At 43.6% G+C, this 20578-nt stretch overlaps 1 protein-coding gene and 1 long non-coding RNA gene across 4 annotated transcripts in view; one reads left to right on the top strand and one right to left on the bottom strand.

Annotated features, from left to right (window-relative positions):
• NHS (NHS actin remodeling regulator) overlaps positions 1-20578 on the top strand; it is a 346591-nt gene that overhangs the window by 278885 nt on the left and 47128 nt on the right. For both annotated transcript variants that reach the window (XM_077889411.1, XM_077889410.1), the window contains exons 2-3: positions 14959-15111; positions 19913-20046. In XM_077889411.1, coding sequence (XP_077745537.1) covers positions 14959-15111; positions 19913-20046 — 287 coding nt within the window. The remainder of the gene's footprint in view (positions 1-14958; positions 15112-19912; positions 20047-20578) is intronic.
• LOC144308629 (uncharacterized) overlaps positions 1-20578 on the bottom strand; it is a 65369-nt gene that overhangs the window by 25850 nt on the left and 18941 nt on the right. The window lies entirely within an intron of this gene.

Here is a 20578-nt window from a genome sequence, read left to right as displayed (position 1 = left end):
ATCACTTCTGTCCACATTCTACTGCTAGACCTTAACACACGGCCACACCCCACTGCAAGGAGGCTAGGAAATGTAGTCTAGTTTTGTGCCCAGGAAGAAGAGGAAATGACTTTGAATAATCAGCTAGGCTAGACTGCCATGCTGAGCTAGAGGAAGAGGTCACTCCACTAAAGGTCAGTTGCATATGGACAGTGACCCTCTTACTCTCTTACCTTGGTATCTCTGATGCCTGGTGGTAAATCTCAGGCCTTATGGGTCATTAGCTATCCACTGTCCTTTCCTCCATGCCATGCATCCCACTAGCCTTGCTTTCTCTCACATCCCCCTCATCGAAGTGCTTATTACTACCTGATTACATCCTTCCTTATTAATCTACTTTATTTCTGGTATTCTTCCTACCTGGATGTATGTTCCACAGGATAAGGATTGTGTATAATGTCCAGCACCATCTCCCAGTGGGATATATGTCCAGCATCATATCCCAGTGCCACAGTGTGTGGCACATTGCAGGTCCTTAATCACTAACTGTTCTATGAATGAATGAACCAACTGGTCCATGGGGGTCTTAAATGGCTTCATGGAGGAGGTGCAACTTGGGCTGCATCTGAATACAATTTATCTGGGAGGAAAGGGATCAGGGAAAGAAAGCTGATAAATTAAAAGGAGACAGAAAAAGCCCCAAGATATATAGATTGAACCATTTATAGAGTTGAGGCCTACATAGTTGAGCTCCTGTAACGTATAGGTCAATGTTCTAGACAGTTGCTTAGCTAGAGGATGCAAAAAATACACAATAAAGTCCGCCTCTATCCTCAAACAGGTTATGCTGAGCTATGCTTTGGGGGCAACTAAGATACTTCTGGTTATATAGCAGATCCCTCATCCTGGCCACCAGGGCTTTCCACTGAACAACTTCAGTCTCCCTTTCTGGGATGACCATTCTTCCCACATAGACATCTGCTCCTGTGCGGAGCAGTGAGCAGAGTTAGAAAGTAGGATATTGAGGCAGAAAGTAGTGTGGGGCTTTGGAATCAGATGTACTCACTTCAAGTCCTAGGTCTAGCATTTAGAACTTTGGGCCCTTGGGCAAGTTTCTTAACATCTCTGCACCTATTCAGTAAATTGCAGATAATCAATTGTGCTTCCTGGGTTTACTGTGGGAACCAAATGAGATTACCTCTATTAAGAGCCTAACCAAGTGCCCGGTTCACACATATGCTCACTAAGTGGTGGCGTCTCCTCCCCTTGATGGCCGCTAACCCTTCCCTCCCACCTGCCCTGCTTCACAAACTCCTGGTCCAGCTGCAGAGAGCTGCTCCTGGGACTCACAACGATTCTTTCCAACCTAGGTTGTCTCATAGGAACTGCCAGTATTCAAATCCTTTTTACCACAAAATGGAGATTATATGTAGTTCTCCTCCAGCATTTTCCAACCTCACTGCTAATCTTATCCATCGGCCTCCTCCCACTTCATACCTCTTCCCCATACCCCTTCCTGAGCCACAGAGCATTTCTGTTGAAACTGCATGGCATTCTGTGCCTCTCTCAGGGTACACATGTGATCCCACATGGGATTATCATCTAATCTGTTTAATGTGGCTACTAGGTTATAAATTCTCAAGGGCACCAATGGTTTCTCTTTCTCCTTAAAGTGCGTCTGCACAATACCTTGAACTTAATAAGAGGTGACACATTCTGTTTCCCAGACCCAAGTGTGATTAGACAGGGACTCCAGTATACTTTGAGATACTCGGGTTGAGATCTTCTGGTAAGCCTCTGAACCATGTCAGCCAGCACTGGGCCCAAGGCCCTAGTCCTTTAATGGGACCCTCTAGAATCAGTTGCCTGCTATAACTTTTTTCTCTCTTCTCCTCTCACTTCTGACTGCCTCCTTACCTTAGTAAATCAACCTGAGAAGAGCAACAAAACAAATTCCTTGAACCTGGGAGGGAGAAATAAGGTGTCATTTATCTATTTTGAAAGATTATTGAAGTTTTTGGATCCTAATTTGCTTATTTAAGAGCTATAAAGTTGAACCATATGCAATTAACAATATCCAACCAATTATTTTATCAGTTTCATATGCTTTAGCCTAGTCTTGATATTTGGGCTTATTTGGAGTTATTCATAGGTGAAGTGGTCTGATCCCTGTGTGTGGTCCACTCTCCCAAATGCTTGGTAGGGAGATCCCCAGAGAGGCTATGCATAGCTTCTGATGGGCCTGTGGCCTTCAGTAGGTTCTGTCATTGCTTATGGAGTTTCTATCATAGGCTCTGGATTCAAAAATGGCTAGTTCATTTCCCTTTTCCCTGCAGGTGCCAACATATGTGTTTGATCTCTGGGATAAATGCCAAGACCTCCAGGCTTGAGTTTTCAAGTCTTCTGGAGATCAAAGGCTCTCCTCATCACCACATGGGTTCCTCTGTGCTGTTATTCAACAAAGCCAATCCAGCTCCTCCAAGGGCCAATGGCAGAGTTCCCAAGAGAGAAGGGAGGAAGAGAAGGAACTCCCAGATTTCTAAATATTGCAACCCATGGGGCAGATGAGTAGAAGGGCAAGAATGCGTGTATGTTTTTCTCAAATAAGCTACAAATTAACAATACAGAAACTTTAGATAGATTCCCCTATTTAAGAACTGGATCTACCTGTATAGGTTAGCCAGGAGTCTCTCAGTTTTCTTTTTATACACTCATAGAATATACAGGACCTTCACAATCATTGTATTCAACACCTTCAATCATTTCATGTGACTTTTAAACAAAGCACTCCATTTCCAGTAGAAAATATCCTAAAGATAAAAGAAAAACATAAAGAAACCTAAAACGGAATTCAGTTGTCTTATTGTAGTCATTTTGAGACTATTCAAACAAGAAATTGTGCCACTGTCATTAAGAATCAAGATTTTCAGCATAAGAGAAAAGAGATCAATTATAAAATCAAGACAGTTAAATTAAAACCTATAATCTTTGATTTGAATTAGAAATAGCAGTTTGAACTCATGATTTAGCTTCACCTTCTAAAACTTACATATTCTCTAGCTCTGTTGAAGAAGTGTGGAGTCAATGACAACCCAGCAACAGTGAATACCCCTGGCATGCAGAATGTGGTCTCTTAAAGCTCTCCCTTTGAGGAGAGCCAGGGCTTCTTGGAGAAAGGGCTAATTCCAGGTCTGGAGCAGCAAATATGCAAGATGAACCTGACATACCTTATCATACCTGAAACTCTGACAGAGGAGGAAACAGACCTTGAGAGGCCCAAGTCAATGCCACACAGGAGGCAGGACCCTGGGGATAACAAGGGTGCCTAGTCCACACCCTTGCAGAAGGCAGCCTCCTCGAGACAGGCCTCCAAGCCAAAGCTCTCTCAGCTGATGTACCTACTAGAATCCAGAGCTGTCTGACCAGTCTTCCTCACTGCTACACTTTAGGGATTTTGACAACAGATCCATTTTGAGCTATTTTGGCATTGGGGAGCTTTTAAAATTAGCAGCACAATCAAGACATCCCATATTTGAAATGCACATGTTTGTGTGCTGTGAGGATTACATTCCTAAATCCCCCAAGACTATTGGTACTCTGACCATATTCCCTCACTCTTATCACTTCAGTGCACAGAAGCCTGATTTATAGCTCCTAGGAACTGCATTTGTTGTTTGAGGGCTTTCTCTGGCCAGGGAGCCTGCTTTTCTAGAAGTACCAGGGAAATATTGCTCTGGTGCCTAGGCAACCCTCAACCAATGACTGACAGGAATTGGTAGATAAATACTCCCAACTCCCTCGCCTCTACAGTGCGTGTTCACCAGCTCCCAAAGGAGATAGCCCCGGTTACCCATAGTACTCAAGAGTGCACACTTTATCGGTTTTCTTCCTTTTCTTTTCTCACTTCCCCCAATACCTCCTATTGGTGGCGCCCTAGAATTACCTCCGAAATAAACCTGGACCTGAATCTTTGTCTCAACGCCTGTTGTGGGGAGACCCAAACTCTTCATTCTCTGAGTCTGTCTTTCAAGGGCAAATAAAGAGGGAAAGAGCCACTATCCATGGAGAGTGGGCCTCTCTCAGTATCACAGCATACTCAGCTAGACTAAGGCTAACCAAGTCATAAGAGAACACATCTTCTCTGATCAGACTCAATATATCATGCAGTAAGTGTTCTCCACTCATACAGCTCATACTTTGTCTTTTATAGAGAACATAGAATTCATTATAAATATCTAGGCTTTTGGAGTGGAAAGGTCCTTGGAAAAGAATTTCTTTTGGCTTGCAGGCTCATGGATTTATAGCTTCTTTGTTGGCCCAATAAAGGGCATTACTTCTCCTCTATCTACAGAAATACTAATTAGCAAATAATAATTCTAAGTAAGTGCAGTGGAGGTGGTATGTGGGGCCTTTTGAAGTATTTTTTAAATTTTCCATTGTCACTGATGATCTCTAAGTAAATTTTAAGAGCCTAATCTCTACCTAGGAGAAGAGATTTATTAGCATATAGAATTGGGTATCACGTGCTAAATACCTTATTGCTTCACAATTTAAATAAACCAAGGGCATCTGTCCAAGAAGACAAGGGACTCCATGTACCATATTGAAAATAGAACCCTTTCCTCTAACATCCAGTAGCTGTGTGCAGTGTCTCCTGAAACAGAAGGGTGACTTTCACATGCTTTTTCTGACCTGCCTCTCCCATTCCAGCTCCACTTTCTTCCCTGGAATGTCAAAGGTACCCATGTTCATGACATCTCATCTGTAGTTTGAGCAGAAATGAAGGGACTTTAAAACCCCATATTCATCTTTGTGGGCAGAATGCCTTCTTTCCTCTCCATTTTCCTGTTTGAATTTCAAGGAAAACAGAGTACCTACCAAAGGATGATACTTGTGGTCTTCCCTGCAACCAACCTCATCCGGCTCTTTGCAAATAGTGAAAACAGATTTGTGACATTCACCCTTTTCTTTCTTTTTTTTTAATTTATTTTTTATTGGTGTTCAATTTACTAACATACAGAATAACCCCCAGTGCCCGTCACCCAATCACTCCCACCCCCCACCCTCCTCCCCTTCTACCACCCCTAGTTCGTTTCCCAGAGTTAGCAGTCTTTACGTTCTGTCTCCCTTTCTGATATTTCCCACACATTTCTTCTCCCTTCCCTTATATTCCCTTTCACTATTATTTATATTCCCCAAATGAATGAGAACATATAATGTTTGTCCTTCTCCGACTGACTTACTTCACTCAGCATAATACCCTCCAGTTCCATCCACGTTGAAGCAAATGGTGGGTATTTGTCGTTTCTAATGGCTGAGTAATATTCCATTGTATACATAAACCACATCTTCTTTATCCATTCATCTTTCGTTGGACACTGAGGCTCCTTCCACAGTTTGGCTATCGTGGCCATTGCTGCTATAAACATCGGGGTGCAGGTGTCCTGGCGTTTCATTGCATTTGTATCTTTGGGGTAAATCCCCAACAGTGCAATTGCTGGGTCGTAGGGCAGGTATATTTTTAACTCTTTGAGGAACCTCCACACAGTTTTCCAGAGTGGCTGCACCAGTTCACATTCCCACCAACAGTGTAAGAGGGTTTCCTTTTCTCCGCATCCTCTCCAACATTTGTGGTTTCCTGCCTTGTTAATTTTCCCCATTCTCACTGGTGTGAGGTGGTATCTCATTGTGGTTTTGATTTGTATTTCCCTGATGGCAAGTGATGCAGAGCATTTTCTCATGTGCATGTTGGCCATGTCTATGTCTTCCTCTGTGAGATTTCTCTTCATGTCTTTTGCCCATTTCATGATTGGATTGTTTGTTTCTTTGGTGTTGAGTTTAATAAGTTCTTTATAGATCTTGGAAACTAGCCCTTTATCTGATAGGTCATTTGCAAACATCTTCTCCCATTCTGTAGGTTGTCTTTTAGTTTTGTTGACTGTATCCTTTGCTGTGCAAAAGCTTCTTATCTTGCCTAAATCTTGGCAGTATTTCTTAACTTTCCATTTGGTTCTCCTGAAAGATCAACTTCCTTATTTCTGATCAGTGTTATTCTTTCTTTACTGAAACCTGTTCGCAAACTTGTAAAACTGCCCTTGTGTCTTTAAAGGGGTGTGAGGCTGGTGAAACAAGTGTTGAGCCAAGCTCCCATCCCTGCCCCCTCTGATTTAAGCTCAGGCACGCATGCCTTGAAAACTGGAACAAATGTGTCACCTCTTAGTGATGGGCTGGTCATTTTCAGTCCAGGTTGCTGGAAAGGAAGCACTTTACTACTAAGAACATGATGTCCTTTCTGGCAAAGCTAACCTTGAGGTTGACCTAATTATTAAATTGAGCTATTCAGATAGTTTTTGTAGAGCAAAACAGTTGAATACCACTAATTTCATATTATTCACCCTAATGCCTACCTTGTTGCCTTGGTCTCTCATTCCTTAAACTAGTGCTGCTCAATATGTGGTCTGCTGACTGGCAGCGCCAACCTCCCAGGGGAACTTGTTTTCAGCTCACGTGGCTGAAGTGCTTCTGGAATCCTAAAATAAAAATGGCCGATTCCTTAGAGAACAGATGAGAAGTGTTTTGGGTTTTTGCTTTGTTTTGGAAGTATACCATGACAGATGTAATGGGTAGCAAATAATGACCAGGACAGATGAAGGGTGAAGTAGCCAGGATGGCACAGGAGGAAGAGTTGCCATGGGAAGCGTATTGGTCAGGACACCTGACCTTTGGTTTTGCCTCTGCCAAAAATCAGCTCTGTGATCTTGGGTCAAATCTTTGAATCTTGATTTCCTCATTAGTACATGAGAGGGGTGGCCTAAACAGTAGCCTTCAGTGTGTTGACTGCTATCCAGAGCCAGAAACACATTTTTACCAGCATGCACACACATGTGACAGAAACAATAGCTTCACAAAACAATACTTACTACATGCAATGCATTTTGGTATTTTCTATTCTACTGTATTCTATTTCGTTGTTTAAAAAATACTAGTCTTGACCTGCTGAATGGATTTCACGGTCCACTAATAGGTCATGCCCTATGGTCTGAAAAAACACAAAACTCCATAATTTCCGAGGTCCCTTCCAGCAGTAGAATTCAATGACTCCGCTAGATGCCTAAAGGAATTTTCTTAAAACAATAGCTGAGCTGGAACAGATGGCTATGTGCTTACATTCTGGAGGAAGTGCACGGTGTAGAACATGGGAGCAGAGTGACCTAAAGATAAACACGTAAATTATAAACCGCTTCCGAGAATGTATAGTGCTGCAGCTCTGAAAGCAATGTGGACAATTAGCATCTCCAAGTCATTACACTGAATGCTGCCCCAGTAAACCAGTACCAGACACTGGGGACATGCAACCTGTCAGAGAGACCACAGGCTCAGGTTGTGGGCAGCCTTCTTTCTAGCTTCCAGATTGTAAGGGCTCTGCCCCAAAAAATGATCTCTAGTGGCCTCATCTTTGTTTATACTTCACTCACCAAGACAGGCAAATAAAGAAACAAGAAACTTCGTGAGCTCCAGACTTTTTCCTCTTTTGAACTGTGACCCCAATCATGGCCTCTTGGTCTTCTTTTGTTCCCAGTACAGGAAATGGAACTATATGTAGCGAGCAGGGACATGGCAAGGGCATTATCATTTCACTGCACTCTCAGAGCCACTCCAAGAAGGCAAGGCTCTAAGATTCACACTTCACAGAGGAGGGCACAGAGGCCCAAAGAGTTTAGTCATTTGTTCTGGATCTACTGCCACTGTGATAAACCGCCATCTTTCTGGCCCAGAGTTCAGGGTCTTAGCATCCTGCCATTGCTTGAATGCAGAGTCCTTCTGGATGGATGATGCAACCTCACTTACTCTGATGACTGGTAGAAAATAGAAGCATAAACAGAGCAGGACAGGACTCAGTTGTAAAGAGTCCAAACCCTCATTTGTAAAGATGAGGAACTGGATCCTGGGAAGTTTCCATGACTTGCACGAGGGTACCGAACTGCAAGTAGAACCAATGCCTCTAGTGATCTTTCCATGGGATGTCAGACATGAAGACAGCAACAACAGTAGTAGCAATAATTAACAGTATTCCTAATATGAAGGATTGTTTTGTTTTAGAAGTTGGGGCAATATCTCTAAGGGAAAAAATCACTCTAGATCCTTTTAGCATATAAATAAATATACCGACATGTTCTGTGCTATGGGTGCTGGAATGTTTCAGGATGCTGGAACTTACCAGAAAACCTAGATTTTTCTGATGCTGAGGGTCCACGTTGGATGCTTTGTTCATAGGGGTGAACAAGTCTGAATTATTGTGGTTTTACAGAAAAGGCAGTCCATCAGGGACAGACTGGGAACCTGGCTCTTGGATCAGGCTGCTCTACAAGTGGCAGGAGCCTTGGTGCTCCTTATCCTGCTCCCTCCTCCACACTGCCAAGCAGAGTGGGCAAGGGGCTGGTTACCAAGGAAGAAAGGGCAGACAGGAATGAATGGTTGCACTAGGTGAAATCCCAACCCTCCCTACCTTCCGAACAGATCTGAGAGCTCAGGCAGCTGCAAGAAAGGCCCTGAGTAGATTTTTGTTTTGCTTACCGAGCTGATGATGGCTGAGGATTGGCTTCAGCATAGCAGGGACCTGGGGGACAAACTGGTGACATATCTGTGACACTGACTCTTTCAGATGCTCATTAATGTATTAATGTGCTAACACATTCCCTGCTGCTTTCTGTCACAGGGCATCAGAATGGAGGGTTTGTGGAGAGATGTGTTCCTTGCAAGGAATCCTTGTCATGGGGTGGGTGTGATGGATAGAAGGGAAGGAAGGAAGGTTAGTTAGGTGGATGTGGGTAGTCTGACCTGTGGGCACTCTAAGAACATTTAAAAATCCAAAAGCCAATTCCATTTCTAAATCCGTTTGCACATCTTTCTGAAATTTTCACTACACAATAGCATTCAGACATTGATTTCAGCTGCCACCTTACTCCTTTTAAATTCTGGAAAGCCTGAGGGAAGGAAGAAGGGATAGCCCATGGAGAAAGCCAGTGGCAGGGGTGGAGACTTGAGGTACAGAGGCTTGGAAGGCAGGCCAAGGATAAGCATTTTGGATTCCTCTTTGGGCTAATGAAGCTTTAAGGGAGTGAGACGTTCATGAGACCAGCCCAGAGAAGGCAGTATTAATAAGTACCAACCCTGGTAGGACAGGAGAAGCTTAGGGCAAGATTCTAATTCCCTCCTGATTTTAACCCCTTCACAACAGTTCCTAAACATGAGCTTCCTCCTGTTCTTAGAAATGGGCCTGGCCTTTTCAGGAGAGTGGCAGCCACTAGTTTTCCTCAACTTCCAAGTCAGTTCATTTCAGGTGAACCCAGTGACCAGATCTGTGCTTTCAATACATCACTATGAATCAAGGTGTAGACAATTCCATTATATCCAGAGTTTGACAGGGGAATGAACTAAGTTCAGTCTATAAAGACTTTCTACTGCCCTGTGGACATTTCCTATAATGGTTTTCTCTTTCAGCATTTTGGGTTTATGGTGTCTGTATTTCTGGAATATGACAAATCTCCTGGGTACTTTCTGAAAGATTCATTCAGTTCTTGGCTATACCCAGTCCTATGGATGATGCAGACAGTAGCAGTTCTGAATCTTTTATTTTGATTTTGAGAAGCACTGGATATTTTTTATGTGGCAGACAGCCTACTCTACACCTGCCCCCAATCAGCCTTACTTTAGGCAAACATTTGAGTATTGGTTTGGGAAAGAGCAGCAGCAGCTTGGAAGCCAAACAGAGATGGTTTCTAGTCCCAGATCATCCATGGGCCAGGTGTATGAGACTTTGGAAACTGATGTACTTTCTCTGATGTCTGTTTTCTTAGCTGTAAAATGGGAGCAGTACTTTCATCTTTGGGTTGTGTGAAGATACCATGAATGTAATACACCTGATGTGCAGGTTAGCATGTGGCCAGAGCTCTCTCTGAGAGCCTATAGTTAGACAGGAGAAATGATACATACAAATAACCTTTTTTCTGCTGTAGGGGTTAAAATGAGACATAGAGCCCTATTTCCTATTGTAGTCCATGCCATTATCTACCCCTTTTTTGAAGAGCAATAACAAAGGAAGAAGACAAGTACTAGACAAGGCAAGCAACTGGTGCTAGGGAAGCAGGTAAAATAGTGGGAGGGTGTATTAATGTTCTATTACTGCATAACAACATATCACAGATTTAGCAGCTTAAAATACCACCCATTTATTATCTTGCAGGTCTGGGGTCTGGACACAGTTTCACTGGGTCCTCTCCCCAGGGTCCCACCGAGCTACAATCAAGGCTTTGGTTGGGGCTGAGTTCTCATCTGAGCCCTGGGGGCTTCTCCCAAGCTCAGTGGTTGTTGGCAAAATGCATTTCCTTTAAATTGTAGGACTAAGGACCTCAGGTTCTAGAGGTTGTCCCCCGTTACTTGCCACACAGCCTTCTCTACAGTGTGGCAGTCTGTTTCTTCAGGGCTAGCAAGAGAAAGTCTTTGCTGCTTCTTGTCTTGTTTCTTTTTTTTTTTTTTAAGAACTCAGCTGATTAGGCCAGATACACTCAACAAAATTATCTCCCTTTTGATTAACTCAAAGTCAACAGAGTAAGGATCTTAAAATCCCCATTGCCTGTCTTCTCATGTTTGTACCCTGTGTGGTCCCCCACCACCCTGAGTATAGGCAATGTAATTCACAGGGCACATACATGAGAGGACAGGAATCTTGGGGGCTATCCTAGAATTCTGCCTCCCACAGGGTGGGGGCAGGGGTCTCGATGTATCCAAATAAGCAGAGGAGAAACCTTATTGCTGCTCTTTGTGTCATTTTTATGAGAACAAACATCACTGGGAGTCCTAAGACCACTAGCTTCCAAGGCTGAGCCACAGTGTAATTGTTAGGGAAGAAAGGGGGGCATGGTGAGCCTGAAGATGTGGGACAGCTTTGAAATAAATGGCAGTGGTGCAATGAATTTATGAATGAGTGTATTCAGCTTTCGTTGAACTGTTACTTAGAGAAAGGAATAAATTTTAAGAAGGAAAATGGGAGTTTTCCCCTGGAAGAGCGGCATTAGTGCCTGTATGTCTGCCTCCAATGGACACATAATACTAGTTAATGCTCTGTAACCAAAGGACAAAACTGAAAGCAAAAGGATTAAAGAGTTTTCCTTCCCTTCTCCGTCTAAGAGATAAACACAATTGTGGCAACTGATGAGTGAAATGTTCACCTGCTAATGCATGGCAGAAATCCATTATAGCGTCTCAGCAGATAAAGAAAAAGACTGGATGGGGAGAGGTGAGAATTCCTAGTCCTGAGGCTGTCACTGAGAGAGCTGGTTCTTCCCAGGAACCATGACTTGGCTGCCTGTGCTGGAACTCCTGTGTTAGTCTTTGCATCTGCGAATCCACAGTCATGAGCAGCAGGCAGAGTTTTGCAGCCCAGAAACTCAGCACTGGCTTGCCCAGTAGGCACACTAAGAATGTCTTTAGGGCATTAGCAAAGCAGTGGTATCAAAGAATGCTTTTTTCAAATAACTTAATATTTGATAATGAGGAAAGAATTTTACAGAACTTCTTTACACTTATTTTATGATTGCTAATGTATGCTTTAACTTGGGGTTACCTATTGTAGAAAGGTGGAGATGGAGGAGTGGAGACTGATCTTTTTGGTGATAGAGCCTTTAGAAGTGTAGAGGTCTTAGACAATGTGAGTGATCTAATAGTAGAACAGAGGAGTCAGCCAGAGGACTCTTCTCCCAACCTACTGCTTCCAGGCACAATCCCATCAAAACCATTTTGCACAGAACCAGAGAACATACACTCCGGGAGGGCAAGAATTCCTGTGTCTTTTGTTCTGCGTTACATGGCAGCACTGTGCCTAGGACATAAGAGCTATTTTGAAAACATTCCAGGTTGTGGATAGATGTTTCCATTTTTGGCAGTTTCATCCCACTGCCCATCATGTTGCCCATCTCCCTTCATTCACATAAGATTCCAGGGCACCATGAGATAACACTTTCTGTTTCTCACAGATGCCTCATGATAAAAAATAATCTGAGGGCACTTTTCAAATATATAGATTACTAGGGCCTCTGTAAGAAATTCTGGCTCAGGAAGTCTAGGCTGGAGCCCAGTCATCTGTGTTTTTGACAAGCACTTCTGATGAGTCGTTTCTTCAGATGAACACTGAGATAAATAGCAGGAGCTCATCTCTTCCCCATACTAAGATTAAGGAACCATGGCCACTTGACCTGGTTTCTGAGGGGCTATCAAAAGTTAACATCCTAAAGTTCTGGTCATTGGTGCTGTGGGAACGAGGGACTATAAAAGTCTTCTAGTCTATCCCCAAGTCACCTGGGCTCAGCCCTGAACCCTGGTTCTTTCTTTCTTGAAGGGATAGGCCCAGGAGAGGAGGTGCTCAGGAGACCCTCTGCTCCTGGAACTGCCCACCTTCTTGGCCTCTTCTTTTCCCCAGGCAAGCTCTCTATTCAGTACCTTCTCCCAGCTGTCACTAGCACATGAATTCCCACCCACCTCTGCTAAGTTTGATAATGACTTTTGCCCTGTTACATGGCAGTTGACCTCGGCAGCCAGGCAGGGGCTGATTTTTTAGTCTTGGTCACTGAACCAGAGCATTCCTCTGAGGATAGCTAAACAAAGCCTCTGTCTTAGCAATCTTCACTACTTGACTCAGGAGAGAAGGGAGGCTCTGATCTAGATATGGCCTGGCCCTTTCTACCTCAAGGCCTCCCACACCTCATGTTAGGCCTAAAGAGACTGATTTCTCTCTTAGTGATTCCTCCTAGGTTTTCTTGTCCCCAGAACTCAGTGACCCCTGATTAGTTCACCATGCACTTATGGTTTCCAAGGAAAGGGCTAAGGTTATAGAGTAACTCAAGGAAGAAAAGTTGCTGCCTTTATGTTTGGCCCCATAGAACTCTGCCCTAAAAATACTCTCCCCTATCCAGGAAGATAGTCCTGGGATCTTTAACCCTTGGGCCTGAATTCTTCTTAGATATTAAACACCAAAGAAGAAAAAAAATCTAGGTCAAAGGGAGTAATCTCCTTTGTAGCTGAAGGTAAGAGAATATAAGGGTATTCATGATTATGATTGTCCAAAAGAATAGCTACTTATAACTATTTAAACTTAAATTTTTAAAAAATTAAAAATTAAAATTGTTTAATAGCCAATGTGGCTAGTGGCTACCACACTGGATGGCACAGCTAATAGAGCATTTCATCATCCCAGAAATTTCTGTTGCATGGCACTGTTTTATAGGTATGGCACTGTTCCCTTGACCCTGTACATGTGATATTTCTTTAGCATCTTTGGAAACATGTCTGTTTCTATTGGTGGTCCTTGTGATTTTGATGCATTATTCTAGAAAAAGAAAGACTACTGAAGACTGCATTAGAAAACAAAACCAAGGGATACTTGGGTGGCTCAGTCGGTTAAGTGTCCAACTCTTGATTTTGGGTCAGGTCATGCTCTTAGGGTTGTGGCTCAAGCCCTGTGTTGGGCTCTGTACTGAGCACAGAGCCTGTGTAAGATATTCTCCTTCCTTTGTCCCCCTCTCCACAACCCCACTAGCACACATGCTAGTTCTCTCTCTCAAAAAATAAAATAAAAATTAAAGAAAAGAAAACCAAAACTAATTGCCATAAATGCACTACTGGCTAGGGGGAGAGGGGATTAATTATCAAAAGATTGCATCTTCCCCAGTTTTCTTCTATTTCCTTTCTACAAAAGTATCTTCCCTCCTTTTCCGTTTGTCTTTATGCTTTATCTGTGGAGTAGCTTGTTCTGTGTAAGGCTTCCCAAAGTGAAATGGTAAACCAGACTTCAAAAAAGAAAAGGATTGGAGAAGAACCAAGACTCTTTGGGGTACAGGAATAAACTGTTGGGCAGAACATGCTCAAATCATCCACTTGGGAAAAGAAGGAAAGAAGCAGAAGGAGACAATGAGACTGGGAGGAGCAGGGGTCTGTTCGGGATAGCAGGTCTGGCAGGTAAAGCACTCTGGGCCAGTTCTTACCATTCCTGAGGCTGGCAAGCTGCCCAAGTGTTCCTCTGTAGTAATTTCCTAACCAGAATCTTCCTGCCTAGGACCAGCTCCTCCCATGAGAATTCATCTGAAGATAAATTTATCTGAGGGTCACTCATAGGTGATCCCCATCCTAGGCTCAGTATGTACATGAAGACCGAGGGTGTGTTTTGGGGAACGAGGCCTCTTTCCCTGATGTTTTGGATGCATTGCAAGGATAGTACCCTTCTCCTCACCTGCACTGTCTGTGGTTTCCTCACTTACCACCCAGTACCCCTGTAATGGGTTCTTCAGTGCTTGTCCTCTTCCCCAGATGAAACTAAGGAAACTGAGCAATGCTTCGAAAGATGGCAGGCTATGGAGTTGGCAGGTTGGAGGGCAGGATAAGGTGAAATAGTAAGGGTTGGGGGCCAGGGATTAGAGGAGACAGAAAGCAGAGCAAGGGAGTTACAAAGTTCCGGTGGGCATCAGGAGCAGGTGTGCAGAACTATAATTCTGAGGCTCTGTGGCCAAAAGACTGGAATTAGGGTGACCTTTCTGACTCACAGTCAAGGCTTTTCTCTGCATTCCTGGAAGGCAGGACCACTCCCCCTCTCCAGTCCCACTCCCAAGCATGGATGGACAAGAGTCTGTCCAGGTTGATGCGCGACTGTGTCACAGAGTACAAAGAGGTGTTGAAAGAAAGCTGGTCACAGGCAAATGGTTGGTGTCCTGGGGTCTCCCATCCCTTAGCTTGGGGGCAAAGGCTGTCTCTTTCCATACCATAAGCTACAAACCTTCTTTCTCCAACCTTGAGTGCGCTCTTACTGTGAATGCAGCTCTCTGGACTTGCACTCCACCCGGCCTCCAGCCCTGTTCCCCACCCCAGGGTCTGCCAGATGCACAGTTTAAAGCTTGTGATGTATAATGCCCCATTTCTATCTTTGTCTTGCAGCTGTATCCAACCTGGACATTGAGAGTAAGCTGAGTGTATACTACCGTGCACCATGGCACCAGCAGAGAAACATCTTCCTCCCAGCCACAAGGCCACCCTGCGTGGAGGAACTGCATCGCCATGCCCGGCAGAGCCTGCAAGCCCTGCGCAGAGGTAACTGATCATGGGCTTGGGGGGCTTTTCAGGGAGAGAACTCAGAGCCTGTCCCATCTAGGGGCTGTTCTCCATCCCATCGGTTCCAACACCTCCTGTTGTTATAGCAAGTACTTTAAAATGCTCCCTTTTTCACACTGAAATGAAATTCATGGGTAATATACCTGTTTATACACATAATAGAAATAGCACCATGGTCTAAATATGAGAATTTAAAAGGAAAATGATCTATAATATTTGTAATATACAAATGCCTAGGAATGACTACACTAGAAGACAACCAGAACTTCCCTCAGGGGATGTGCTCCTGTTGAGAACCAGTGATCTGGTCCATTCTATAGCAGAGCACTTGGAGGCCTAGAGAGGTCAGAAAACTTGCTCAGGGTAACAGGCAGCCCATTAGGTGGAGTGCCAAGACCCAGATCCAGGCCTCCAGACCTTCAGCCAGAGCTTTTTTCCCTCCTCACCATACACTGTGTCCTAGGAAAATAAATATTTCTATTTCTCTTTCTCTCACAGTCCTGAGAAAGCCAGAGATCGGCATACAGCAGGCAAGGTAGAAGATAACAGCCTTCTCTTACTTTTCAGTGACTTAAAACCATTGTAGTTAGGACAAGGAGATTAAAAACTGGCATCACCCTTTTAGAGCCCCCTAAGTTGGGTATCAGAAGTTGGCACGCCAGCTTTTTTGGCCTTTAGATTTTTGCTGTAGAGACAGATGGTATCTGTACATTCAGTGTCTTTGTTCTGAATCCCCTGTGCTCCTTTAAGGAAGGGTATTTTCCAAAGGTATTACAATTCAAATAAAACATCTTAACGTCACTGTGAGGATGGATAAAGGACACATTTGTTTTCAGCTTATTTTCTTCCATATGTTTATGGCTTCTCCCTTTTCCCATATCCCTAGTCTTTTCCCCCTTTAATGAAAGAATTAACCTACTAATATCCCTAATGCAAGTGCTTCTAAAAATTCCCCTTGAAAGGAGAGAAAATGAGTGGGAAAAATCAGAGAGGGTGGCAAAACACGAGAGACTCCTAACTGGGAAATGAACAAGGGGTAGTGGAAGGGAGGTGGGCAGGGGGATGAGGTGACTGGGTGACAGGGACTGAGGGGGGCACTTGACGAGATGAGCACTGGGCGTTATATGTTGACAAATCAAACTCCAATAAAAAATATACAAAAAAATAAAAAATAAAAATTCCCCTTGATTATTGGTAGCAGATACTGTGACACTCGTAGTAAAGACTGATGACCAGTATTCTCTAGAATATCTCTGGCATTTTTACTATTCACTTTGATTTTTTTAAATTGAGTCACTTTGGGCAGCCCCGGTGGCTCAGTGGTTTAGTGCCGCCTTCAGCCTAGGGCGTGATCCTGGAGACCTCGGATCAAGTCCCACGTCAGGCTCCCTGCATGGAGCCTGCTTCTCCCTCTGCCTGTGTCTCTGCCTCTGTGTGTGTGTGTGTGTCTCTCATGAATAAATAAATAAAATCTTTTAAAAAATGACAAAAAAATAAAATAAAATAAATTGAGTCACTTCGATCTTATAGTTAGCTAAAAAGTCCTTCTTTACCAAATTTTTAGTGCAAGCCACCTTCTGGAAATCTTAACATATTCACCATTCCTTTGCAGCCACGATTAGGCACTGTTCCCATAATAATGTCTTTTGCATCCTCACAGTCGTGCCACTTATAAGCTGATATCATCACTAACCTCTTGTAAGCCTGTCTTCTACCATTAATCCATGAGCAACTCAAGAGCTAGGATGATGTATTATTAATTTTTTTATTCAAATCACTTAACATGAACCTGACATAGAGTAGGTCCTCAATGAATGTATGTGTAAGTAAATCAAATTCTGTAGAAAACTGGTTGAGCATTGAGGGCATAGAATGATGACAGAGGAATTTGATCATTCTCACTAAATACCTTCTCTGATCCCATCATCAGAAAGCTTGAGTTACGTGAGCCCTTTAGACATAATTATTTTTATCCCTTTATTATTATTCATAAGTCATCCCTGATTAGATTTTTCCAGATTCAACCAGATAACATTAAGCTGCTTGTAAGCTATCACATTTCACTGTGTTGTCGGGTTTGGACTTAATGACAGAACTGAGGAACAGCAAGTGCCAATATCAATTTTCTCAGAACTTCCTCCTGGGGGCTGAGAGAGGGATATAAGGCCTCCTGGGGTTTGGGAAGGAAGACTGTGGAGCTGCATGTTGTCATCCATAGACTGGCTTTCTTTGAGGTTGTCTTAACAGCAAATCTTGGGTGTAGTAGTTTTAATAGCACTGCAGAGAGCCATAAACAGGAGTTATAGGCATCATAGAATTAAAAACATGCAGTGTGGAATTAAAATTAGAAAGTGACTTTTTTTTTTTTTTTTAACCTTGTCCAAGAAACAGTAGCTTAGTGGTGCATTCATCAGAATACCACTTCTGCCATCTGGTGGTCATGTGTAATACCTACCAGACAGCGACCTTGCTCAGCAAATGCCGCAGTGAGCTTCCCTGGGGGTTCTCTATTTGGACAGCTGGAAGATCCTGGCTTCCACCAGGAGTGAGTGGCTAATGAAGCACAGACGAGCAAAGCTGTGGTGGCAGAAGCGCTGTGCTCCTTTTGAAGATGAGGCTAGAAGGAGAAAGCTAGAGTGGGGGGGGCACTGAGATCAGAACCTAGAAACTGGCTGTTTTCAAGATCTGCTCCATAGCAAATCTCTCAACAAAGCCTACTGAGGCCCAAGCATTGTGCTAAACCTAGGATTCAGAGAGCGATAACAAATATTTGGTCCCTGTCCACAAGGAATGCCTGTCTAGTGAAGGAGACAGACAAGTAATCAGGTAATTTCAACACAGTGATATGGATGCTCAGAGGAAAGGCACTAAATCATGCTAAGGAGCTTCAGAGAAGGCTACCCAGAGCAAGTTGCACCTCAGTGGATTTCATATTATTTAGCATCTGATTCCTCTTTTTTCTTAGCAATTCTTTATACTCAGAGCCAATAATAGCTTTAAATGACACCATCATTTATGTTTGTAAGACAGGGAGAGCTAAGTAGCTCTAAAGAGATATTTTTATTTTATATTTTCTTTCAAGTTTCAGGGCTGAGGTCTAAGTTCCAGTGGTCTAAAGGAATAAGGAGCAAGAGTCTGCACAGATGAATGTTCTCCCTACCACAATGCCAGAAAAAAAGTATTATTAGGGAGCCATTAATCTAGTGTGCCTCCTCCCAGCCTAGGGCAAATGAAAGAGAGAGATTTAAGAAAGTGTAGGAAGGGAGCAACTAAATGGGAAATTAAGTTGATGTCTCCCTACTGACTCCTGTCCTCCAACCTTTTCCTCACCAGTGATACCTGTATTCTACTCCTCATTAGGAATTTTAAAATGTAACTCTTGCCTTACACTGTCCATTTAGAAAAGCCCACGTTTGCTTGCAAAGAAAAAAGAGGGTTGCACTGGAGGTAGGCACTTTGGCAAGGAAGACATTTATCTCAAAAGGTCTTTCTGATACGCACTGGCTATGGAGGCAGTTTAGTAAAGAGGCCCTGTAAAGTGACTTTGTATCTTGGTCATATTGTGTGTGTGTATGTGGGGGGGTGTCACAAGATCTCAGGCCCTGGGCATGAATGCAGGCTGGATTTTGCAGGCAGGGTGGCCATTAGTGTTGGCCCGTGTGTCAGGCAGGGTGAACTCTGTAGCTCACGGAGGCACCCAGTTCCTAAACTGTGCTCTTCATGTCTGAGTGATTCTTGTTACCAAGGCAGGACCACTTCATCCCCCAAATAGAAACTTCTTGGCTTTCCCCAGGGGTAGCTTTATTCCTAAATCAGACAACTTTGATCCTTGGGATTCCCTTACTTTCTCTAGGAGCCTAGGATTTCAAAGCCCTCTGAGTGTTACAAATGACAAAGCTTAGATGGCTGCCATGGTGTGCCGGTCACTGGCTCTCTAGAAAAGAAAACATAGATAGATAAATGGATATATGATAGAAAGATAAATAAAAGCCCTGATTTGTAACACTCATTAATTTCTGTGATGTAAATACCTCCACCGTGGCCTCTTTCAAGCTACCAAGAGTTTAAAAACTGGCTTGCTGGGCAGCCCCGGTGGCGCAGCAGTTTAGCGCTGCCTGCAGCCCAGGGTGTGATCCTGGGGACCCTGCATCGAGTCCCGCGTCGGGCTCTCTGCATGGAGCCTGTTTCTCCCTCTGCCTGTGTCTCTGTCTCTCTCTCTCTGCATCTCTATGAATAAATAAATAAATAATCTTTAAAAAAATAAAAATAAAAAAATAAAATAAAAACTGGCTTGCTGACTTCCTCAGCACAAAGCAGTCAGCACTTGTGAGCCAGTGTGAGCCAACTCCCGTCACCTCCTGGATGGCTGTGAGCACTTGTTCCTGCCACTCCCCAGGCCGTTCTGGCATGTCTGTGCCTACCATCCACTCTAGCATCAAAGGCAGCAAATCTTCCAGCATTGTTCTAGACTTTGGGGGGGGGGGGGCTCATGTAGTTTTGAAATGAGGCATGCTGAAAATATACTGCTTTTTCCAAACTCAGAGTGAGCCATCTTGTACAAAGATTATGAGATGGACCCACTAAAATATAAGTGCCTGTCTTCATATTAATGTGAAGTGGAAGTTTAGTTTGAAATCATGCTGAAAATCTTATGTGGTATATAGGTGAGCCAGATTAGCAAAAACTTACTTTTTCTAGCCTTTTGCTTACCCTCCCAAGGGGGAAAGAAAAATGGAAAATGCCAAGGATGTTTCTGTATTATTGCTTTTTCTACCCCCAGAACACCGGAGCCGAAGTGATCGCCGGGAGCAGAGAGCCGCTGCCCCCCTTTCTGTAGCAGCTCCTCCACTGCCAGCCTATCCACCAGCTCACAGCCAGAGGAGGCGTGAAGTTAAGGACCGGCACTTCTTAACGGTGAGCTTGGTGGCCAGCCAGAAGCCCTGGCCTTGCTCATCAGGAAGCATGAGTGGGTCTTGGGAATCCATTTCCTTCCTCCTAGTAGAGGAGGCTAGGCCACTTAAGAGAGCAAGTTATAGGCATTTGAGAAAGACTGGATTCTTTTTCCTCTTTCATTCATGCCTCTTTTGGGGAATAGAGTAGGGTTACAGAAGTATTTTTTTTAGTTACCTGATTGCATAATGCAGAACAAGGCAATAATAATCAAGGGCTCTAAAATCAGGGGGAATATTTTGCTTCAAATACTAGTTCTTCTGCATATAAGCTGAAAGATTTAGGGCAAGTTGCTTCTTTGTCCTCAGTTCCCTCATCTGTAATATGGCGATATTAATAGCATCTAGCTCATCAACCTTGAGAGTTAAGAGAGATAAGGCATGGAAAGAATGTAGCATGGTGCCTGGCACAGAGTAAGACCTCAATTAATGTTAACTGTAACTGGTCAGGTGATAGTGTAGATGACTTGGTGTGGATGAAAAAAATCACCATTTGA

This window comes from Canis aureus, chromosome X (assembly GCF_053574225.1).
Source record: "Canis aureus isolate CA01 chromosome X, VMU_Caureus_v.1.0, whole genome shotgun sequence".
Lineage (NCBI taxonomy): Eukaryota > Metazoa > Chordata > Mammalia > Carnivora > Canidae > Canis > Canis aureus.
The sequence above is the reverse complement of the archived record's forward strand: the minus strand, read 5'-3'. Positions and strand labels throughout refer to the sequence as shown.